Source organism: Chrysochloris asiatica, unplaced genomic scaffold (assembly GCF_000296735.1).
Source record: "Chrysochloris asiatica unplaced genomic scaffold, ChrAsi1.0 scaffold00008, whole genome shotgun sequence".
In the NCBI taxonomy this organism is placed as follows: Eukaryota; Metazoa; Chordata; class Mammalia; order Afrosoricida; family Chrysochloridae; genus Chrysochloris; species Chrysochloris asiatica.
In genome coordinates, this window is record NW_006408526.1 from 13,323,618 (window position 1) to 13,333,462 (window position 9,845).

The 9,845-nt window shown below is 39.3% G+C and overlaps 1 protein-coding gene across 1 annotated transcript in view; it reads right to left on the minus strand.

Annotated features, from left to right (window-relative positions):
* LOC102840508 (caspase-12-like) overlaps positions 1–7,292 on the minus strand; it is a 21,682-nt gene extending 14,390 nt beyond the window's left edge. The window contains exons 1-5 of the mRNA XM_006833955.1: positions 7,286–7,292; positions 5,757–6,008; positions 1,978–2,037; positions 1,580–1,657; positions 140–148 (exon numbers count right to left, since the gene is read on the minus strand). Of these exons, the coding sequence (XP_006834018.1) occupies positions 140–148; positions 1,580–1,657; positions 1,978–2,037; positions 5,757–6,008; positions 7,286–7,292 (406 nt within the window). The remainder of the gene's footprint in view (positions 1–139; positions 149–1,579; positions 1,658–1,977; positions 2,038–5,756; positions 6,009–7,285) is intronic.
* Between the last annotated feature and the right edge of the window lie 2,553 nt (positions 7,293–9,845).

Genomic DNA, 9,845 nt, shown 5'->3' on the forward strand with positions numbered 1-9,845 from the left:
TCCATTGATACTCCCTTAAAAAAAACTATTTTTCCATTAGTGAAATATTCAAGTAGTCTTTAATATTTATCTGTTATCCTTTGCTTAAAAACTTCCAAAGGTTTCTTTTAAAATAAAACTCAAATAATTTCCCACTGACTCAAGGGCACTATGTGTTATGGCCTGTCTAACTGGCAGTTTCTTTTACCACACTTTCCATAATTCCTATTCTACAGTCTGAAGTCCTTCTCTATGAGCCTCTCACAATACAAAATTATTCCTTCCCTGCTCGTCCCTTCTCATGAATGTTTTTTGCCTTAAAGCTTGTCATGACCCACTCTCCATTGTCAAATATATATGCAAATACCATCCCAACAGAAAGGCCATAACTGATCATTCTAGTTCACATACCCTCCCACCAACCATATTCACACCTTGCTTTCTCTGTCCTAATCCTCTCTTGTACATTCTTTATAATTTGTTTTCTATATTTCTTAATATATTTATATTTACTATAATTTAAACTTCATGAAAGCGAATTGTTATCTATCTTGTTTATTGCTAAAAACCCAGCAGCTAGAACAGCATATGTAGGGTTACAATTGATAGATGCTGAATTAATGACGAATATAGGTGTTCCGCAGGAGAAAGATGAGGCTTTCTGCTCCCATAAAGATTTACAGCCTCAGAAACCCTGTGCAGGGTCACTATGAGTTGGAACCGACTCCACGGCACATAACAACAACAACATAGGTTACAAGGTTCTCATTCCTTTATAAGTTTGTTCACAATTTCTGAAACTATGGTGGTCAGAAAACAACATATTCTATACTCTATAGAGCACACCTATGATTGTGAGTTGGCCCAGGACTGAACCATGTTTTGTTCTGTTATGCATAGTCTCTATGAGTCAAAACAGACTGGACACACCTAACTACTACAACAATAGTATCATCAGTTTAGACCCTGTAATTCTTTAATGTGGCCCCCAAATTCATGAGTATCTTTGGTGACAGTGTAAGATGTCATACTGAGCTATGTTTTATGTTTTTCTCTTTATATATGTTTTTCTTAGCCACATTCTTTTCCTGTTGGCTGCAGACGGTAGTTTCTTATATCTTTGGTGTTTTATAGTAATATAAAAATATTACTAATCCCATTTTAAAACACGAGTCTCAGAAAGTTGGGGAATATTAACACCAGAGTTATATTAACACTATAGGCTAATCAATGCAGAACAAGACTCAATGTCTTTCACTCCAGTTCCCTTTCCACTACCCCAGAGGACCTCTTGTCATTAGACTTAGCTCAAATAATATTATTATATGTCCCTGGATGACTATTACCTGTCCGAGGTAGAAATGATGCCTGGGCCAATTCAGCATTCTCCTCAGTTTCATCGTCTTCACTTTCATTTTGAAATTCTGAGAAAAATTAAAAGGCAGAGGCATAAGTTCTCACATTACTATAGGGACTTTAATAAGAGCAGAGTTGAGAGAGAGTTCAGAATGTTTGCTATAGCACAGGACCCCTATTCAGCTATATCCTTGCAAGTGGTATCTGAGGGTTCCCATCAGCCAGTGGATTTGCTAGTAGTTACCTGTTGAAGGGAGAGCCAATGCCTGGGCTGATGCAGCATTTTCCTCAGGTTCACTATCTTGGTTTTCGTCTTCTTCTTCTGAGATGGAATGAACAAAATACGGAGAATAAACGATCTATTCTAAAGACTGCTTGCAAAGGCCAAAACTGACTAAACATGTTTCCTAGTTCTTATTTGGATTACCTTTCCCTATAGTGGAGTCCTGGTGTGGCACTGTGGATTAATGCGCCAGACTGCAAAGGCATTTGAACTGCAAGGTCGGCAGTTCAAATTCACCAGCTGCTCCTTGGAAACCCTATACAGGGTCACTATGGGTCAGAACCGACTCGACAGCACTTCACAACAACAGTTGAGATCTAAGTTTGTCTATTTGTGATCTAGAAATTGAAGTTAGTTACCTGAAGATGATTCAGAATTCTTCTCAGATGCATCATCATCATCACTTTCCGAATGAGATTCTGAAATAATATGAGAAACTGGTTTGCTAGTAGTACTTGATTTCTAGAACCTACAATTTCTTCCCTAGTACTACAAGAACATGAGCATGTTCAACATGAGGTTTCCCTACAGAACATGGAAACTCTTTCCTATGCTGTAAATTTCAAGCATCTTTTCATGGATAGGTATCTTCTGCCAACTGAATGAGAAGGCAGACTTTCCATGATATAAAGAAAATCTACTTATTTTCCTGCTTACATATTTCAGGGAATAATAAAAATTATTTAATCAAGGTTTTTATATAACAACCTTTTCCTTTTGAAGGAATGAAAATTCATGTCAGTATACACAAATCAGATAATACTTAAAAAAAAAAATTAAATAGATAGATTAAAAAGAATTCCAGAAAGCCTCATCTTTCATTCACAATCCCTCCAGTAGTTTCGAACTGCTGACCTTGAGATTCACAGCCCAACTTGCAACCACTATGCTACCAGAGATGGGGATAAGATTCTTTTTAAAAAAAAAAAATGTTTTATTGTGAATTATGTGATAGGTTACATGGGAGAACATTAACCTATCGTATATAGTTTCATTGCCATGGTTACATTCCCTTCCATGCATCATCAATTAACCAAAGGGTATACCCTGCAAGCCTGCCCCCCAGTCCTCTGCACACAGTCTCTGTCCCTCTCTAGATCTAGAGTCCCTAGCTGCTCCATCTCTCCACATCATCTTCTCTGCTTCTTTCACTGGCCTCACTACTTTTCTGGGTAGTGTCCTGCACTCTGCTCTTCTCCCTTGATGGTCCCAACAAACTCCGCTCCTAAACTGTAAAGTCAATCACTCCCCTCCTTTTGCTACAAAACATTTACCTTTACATTTCCAACCCTCATAGTCAGTCCTGATAGCAATTATTCACTATTGTACCATAAGAGACCGATCTGCATTTCATTTCATCAGCCCCGCCTAGACAGATTGAATACTACTCAATGGAGATTCTACTTTCCTCCACGCCCTCTGGATCTAGGCTCCTTCTTGAAAGCTTGTAAGCCAGTCACTTCTTGCCTTTGTAGCTCCCCCATTTTGGGTAGCCAATGTCCAAGTTGCCCATCTGTGTCTACTCTGTATATGGAGGGTGTGGGAATGAGCCTTGCTGTAATGAGGGGATAAGATTCTTATGATTCAATAGTGAATCATTGTTATCAAGACTAATTGGGACTGCCACAACTGTAAAGATAGAGGTTTTATAATAAAAAAAGGGGAGTCGTTAATTTTACAGTCCAGGAACAGAGAATTCTAGGACCATCAAGAGAGAAGAGCATGAGTGGAATGTGGGACTCTGTCCAGAGAAGGAGACAGAGATGAGGGCAAAGACAGAGAGAGAAGCTGAGGATTCTAGACTCATGGAATGAGAAAGTCTGTGTGCTAGCAGCGAGGTGCTAGTGGTCAGGAGGCAGGCTTGCAGAATGTGTCCTTTGGTTGTTTAAATGATTATATATTTCTGAGTGTTTTTGTGTATATCCCCCATGCTGCCCCCTGAAAAAAAGAACAGAGGGAATAGAAGTAAATACTGTTGAATGATGATGCACAGAGGAGATTGTTATCATTGCAATGAAATGGTGAATGTAAAACTGATGTCCCCCCATGTAAATTATCATTCAATTCACAATAAAAACTTAAAAAAAAAATTAGCACTGAAAAACTATTTCTGGATGGATGATGGATTCTAGAGACCTGACTTGTTTACAAACAAAATGATGATTTTATCCAATATACAATGGCCCAAAATCATGAAATAAACTTGAAAGAATCAATAGATCCTTTCAGTAGAATTATATATTTTTATCCTCCTTGATTTCTTATGTATACCTGACAGATCAAGAATAGCCCATGCAGAGTAGTTAATCTTACAGTCCAGGAACAGAGGATCCAAGGACCATCTAGGGAGAGGAACACGAGCAGAATGTGGGATCCTATCCATAGAAGCAGCAACAGCAGAGATGGAGCCAGAGATGATGATATGGAGAGAGGGAGCGGCTGAGGATTCTAGATTCATGGAAAGAAAAAGACGAAGAAATGGTGGCCAAGAAGCAGAATTGCAGAATGTGCCCTTTGGTTGTTTAAATGATTTTATATTCCTGAGTGTTTCTGTGTACATCAAAAAAAAAAAAAAAGGAATAGAAGCACATATTGTTGAATGATGATGCACGGAGGACACTGTCATCATTGCAATGAAACAGTGATTGTGGAACTGATATTCTCCGATGTAAAGTATCACTCAATTCACAATAATAATTAAAAAAAAAAAAAATCCAGAGGAAACCCTCAAGAAAAAGGAATATACAAGGAAGCTTCAAAAAATGTATGTAAAAATAGAATTAAAATATAATGGAATATTTCCACAAACTTTTGGAAGCCCCCTATACTCATGTCTACATTATACTTTAGAGCAAAATTGGCATGCTACATCCTGCAGGCCAAACTCAGCCTGCTATCTGTTTTTTCAAATAACATTATTCTGAAACATATTCCTGCTCATTTGTTTATATATTGTTCATGGCTTCTTTCGTGCTACTAATGCAATATTGAGTCATTGTGAAAGAGACCATATGAGTCACAAAAACAAACATATTTTCTATCTTTTATAGGAAATATTAGTTTTACAGGAAATATTGCTGATCAAACGATTATCTAGAGAGAGAAAAAATATTTTTAATTGATTCTCAAATCCCTATGCCTTCCCTTAACTTGCAGGCATTTAGACTTTCATAGACTTATCCCAAGGGCTATGCCACAGGTAGGTAGAAGATAGTGAATTTTTCCTAATGAACGTTCTGCATCTGGGAATGACTTTACAGTCCATATTGTACAACCAGAGTAGCTTAGACTGACTAAACACTTCCACTGAATTCAACATAGCTTTACACATATTTACTGAGTGCCTGCTACATGTCAAGGAGTCCTAGTGGTTCTGTGGATTAGGTATCAGCAGCTCAAACCCACCAGGTGTTGCTCAAGAAAAAGACGGGATTGTCTACTCATGTAAATTTTTTAATTCCCGGAAACCACCAAGGAGCAATTCTACTATGTTCTGTAGGGCCAATAGGAGTAGGAATAGATCCAATGGCAGGGGGTTTGGTTTGGATTTTCACTGCATATCAAACACAATTCTCTGGGTTTGGAATGTATTCATGAACAAAGCAGACAAAGGTCTCAGCCTCATGGTGATTACATTTTAGAAGGGGGATTTATGATATAGTGAATACACACATTTCAAAGAAAGATTAAAAGTGATAACTTCGGTGGGGGTTGGGCGAAGAGAGAGATATTATGCAACAGGATACAGCCATTGGGAATGCTTGAATGGGGGTAGTTCCAGTCATTTTCAGTGCTAAAAAGGACCTCTGGTAGCACAGAAAGGAGCTCTGGTAGCGTAGTTATGAATTGGGCTGCTAACCTCAAGTTCAGCAGTTTGAAACTACCAGCTGTTCTGTGGGAGAAAGATGAGGCTTTCTGCTCCCGTAAAGATTTACAGTCTCAGAAACCCTGTACGTGGTCTCTATGAGTCGGAACCGACTCCACAGCACATAGCCACCAACCACCAAATAGAATAGAGAGTCTGGCAAAAGTGGGTAGTTTATACTTCCAATGCAAACAAGGAGAAATAAAAAAGTCCACTACATAGAAGAACAGCAGGAAAGAATAAGCTATCAGACCTTGGACCAAAGTTACTCACTTAAACTCAGTTGTTTCTTGTGGTTTAAGAAGAAATCCATAAATATTTTTCCCGTCTTTTGTGTTTTCTCAGTGATATCTTCAACCAGATTTTCAGTCGTATTCACAATGACGTTCACTCTTTTTGCCAATCGGTTTAACTCTTCTCCATTTAACACATTCTTCTCCATCAAGTTATCAAAAAGACCATCAATTATGTTCTTTGCAATTGATTTTACCTCCTTGACAGGATCCTCTTTTGGTGATTTCTGAGCTGTAAAAATAATACCATAGTAGATGTGGTCCTGGAGTCCTGGTGTGGCTCTGTGGGCTAATGCATCAGACTGCAGAGTTGTTTGAACTGCAAGGTCTGTGGTTCAAGCTCACCAGCTGCTTCTGGGAACCCAGTACAGGGTCACTATGGGTCAGAATCAACTCGACTGCACTTAACAACAACAGATGTAGTCCTGGTGTGACACTGTAGGATAAGCACTGCACTGCTAACCTCAAGGTCAGCGGTTCTTAGCCACTCCTCAGAAATCCTATGAAGGATTGCTAAAAGTCAGAATAGGAGTCCTGGTGTGGTGCTGTGAATTGATGCGCCAGACTGCAAAGTCATTTGAACTGCAAGGTTGGCGGTTCAAGCTCACTAGTCGCTCCTCGGAAACCCTATACAGGGTCGCTAAGGGTCGAAACCGACTCGTTGGCACTTAACAACAACAACGAGTGCGAATGGCTCAGCAACTCCTATCAGCTGCCACAACTGATACTGTCAACACATTAGATATGAAGTGGAAGCTGCCGTTCCCAGGACCACACTGAGAGTAACAAAGATCATGTTTAACCCTCTCCTTTTTTAACACATGAGAAAACTAAAGGTCAGAGAAGTGATGTCACTTCAGTAGAAGTTTTGAGATAGCTGGCTTGATGGAAGCTTTGTATCAGCCAGAATTCCTCCACTTTCTGTCACTTCTATCAAAACATACGTTATATACAAAATATATTCGGAAAATACATTATATTCAATTGCACATCCCTAAAATCTAAACGAATCATGCTTATAAACTATGAGATTTTTGTTTTCTTTATCCAGCTGGATAGGTATACAGAGATGGAAGGCACCATGCTGGTGCTCCTTTGCTCTCTGCTGGAAACGAAAGGTCATGGAGAGAACAAAAGTTTGGAGGAAATGCAAATTACTCTGCTCAACTGCATGGCTTCTCACGGACAAGTCTCTGCCAGATTAGACTTTGAATTTTTAGAACCGATATAAAATGGGTGCAAATTCCAGTTCAGTAAGAGCCAAAAACAAAGACTGAAATAGAAAACATTTTAAAACCTAGATGCAGATTTTATTTTATTCTTTTCTTTCTAGAAGATGTAACATATTAATTTAAAAACTAGTATTTTATTGCGACCCCTCTAAACCCCCTATTTCGCTGGATCCCCAGAGTAAAACGTTTTTGCCTGATAAATTCCCTCTTTCTTTCACCAGAGATGTAATCTGCCCAAAACACAGCTAGAAACAACAGAAAAACCAGAAACACTTACCAGCCATGTTTGCTCTGGCTCCAAAACTAGACAGGCAATGAAAACGAAAGCAGATTTACACTGTCTTTCTTTTTTTTTTTTTTCTTTCCCCCAGCGAAATGGCATATTAATACTTCCTAAAGTGGAGACTGCAGCTTCTCAAATTCCCAAATCCTTTGCCAAGATAGGCTCTGTCTTTTGCCTTCTCTAATATATAGCTTCTTTCCATTGGAAATAAGAAGCAACTCTTGTCTTTTGTCTTTGATGTAACAGAGTTTCTAGAATGAAAGCACACAAACACACGTTTCTGTGTTCTGTTTTACTGTTTAAAAAAACATGTTCGATAAATTAAACTAAATCTTTATTTGTTTCTGTGTGTGCTGCTCTCAGACTTTAAATGACAGACAGGGCCCACATCCTTGATGCCCTCCCAAACCTGCAAGTATAAATTTGGAGGAATTTAGAGGGGAAAGTCCTGGTGTGATGCTGTAGGATAAGCACTGAATCTCAAGGTTCGCTTGAACCTCAAGGTTGGTGGTTCAAACTCACCAGCTGCTCCTGGGAAACACTACACTGGGTAGCTATTTGTCAAACAGACCTGACAGCACTTAACAGAAGGGAGAGAGGCTCGTTGAGAACTGCCTACAATGTAATTCTTATTGCTGTTTTAAAAATTCAGATCAGCATTTTATTTTATTTCTCCCCCCACTCCATCTACCACTCTCTTTTTGAGAATCAACTTTTGACTTGTTACTGGACCTTCCTAGAAACTGAACACCATGGGACCCGAGCTATCCATTATACTGGGTGTTATCTGACACACAAAGTCATGAGTTTGGACGTGCACAACAACACTCTATCATTAAATGCAAATGGTATATATGAGACTGGACTTGAGCAGGACCTGAAGAAACAAGTACATTGCATGAGGAAGTGACCCAAATGCTCTTTGTCACCAGTCCTGTCTCTGTATCAGCCCTCTCCCAGTCTACGTCTATGGCCTCATGGGGAGTAACTACTTGAAAGTAGACAGAAACAGCACTATGGCCCCTTTCTGGAACTTCCCTGAAGGAGTGGTGAAGGGAAATCCTCCCAATGCATAAAACCTTGAGCAGTACATTTAGTTGCTTATTTTGTTTAGAAGAAGTGGCTAGATGTGTGATAGTAGGGTGATCCATGGACTGTGGCCAATGGTTTGGCTTGGATGGAACTTGTTTGGGAAATTGGTGACATGAAACTGTGGGGAATATGTATATAGATATTATATACACTGAATGGGCAAAAAAAAAAAAAAAAGATATTTGTGGCAGGTGAATGCACACCAAAAGGTTACCTTGTCAAAGGAGGATTTCAGCAGTCAAGCAGACAGGATGACACATTCTGTGAAAACTAATCATCCTCTTTCTCCAACCACTTCTACCATTGCTCAATGGGCAGAGATAGAGGTATTGCTTCGGCTCAGCATCATGGGCTTCCACTCACCAAGGCTGCCTTAGCTACAGTCACTGCTGAGTGCTCAATTTGCCAGCAGCAGAAACTAACACTGTGTCCCGGATATGGGACCATTCCTCATGGACATTAGCTAGCCACCTGGTGGAAGGTTGATTACATTGTACCACTTCCATCACAGAAAGGGCAGTGTTTTGTTTTTAACGGAATAGACATTTTGGATATGAATTTTCTTTTTCTGTATGCAATGTTTCTATCAAAACTACCATCCATTGACTTACGAATGACTTATCCACTGCCATGGTATCCTATACAGCATCGCCTTGGATCAAAGGACCACTTCACAGTAAATGAAGTACAGCATTGGACCTATGCTCATGTAATTTAGCAGTCAATGGTCTTAACCGTGTTCCTCATCATCCTGAAACAGTTGGCTTCATAAAATATGGAATGGCCTTCTAGAAACACAATTGCAGTGTCCAGTAATCTACTAAGGTCCAGTAACAAGCCAAAAGCAAGACAGCAATAGGTTGCAGGTTTGGGACAATATTCTGCAAATACTGTATATATTTGAAACCAGCATCCAATATATAGTGGTACTTCTGCAATAGTGAGGATTCATGAGTCCAGGAACCAAGGTGTGGCAATGGGAGTGGCACCAATCACTATTACTTCTTGTGACTCACTTGCAAAAATTTTGCCTCCTGTCACTACAACCCTATGCTCTTTGGTACTGGATGTTTTAGATCCAAAGGGAGGCATCAGTGGAGACACAGCACTGATTCCATTGAATGGGAAGTTTTAATTATGCCCCCTGGTTATTTTGCACAACTCATGCCTTTTGTTCAACAGACAAATAAGGGAGTTACAGTATTGAATGTTGTGATTGATTTTAATTACCAAGGAGAAATTAGGTTAACATTGCATAATTGATTTAAAGAATATGTGAAATCTAGGAGATTCCTTAGGATGTCTTTTAGTACTACCATACCCTGTGATTAAAGTCTGTGGTAAAAACAGCAACCCAATTTTTACATGATTACTAATGACCCAAGGAGCTCTGATAGCATAGTAGTTATGAGTCGGGCTGCTAACCTCAAGGTCAGAAGTTCGAAACTACCTGCGGTTCCAC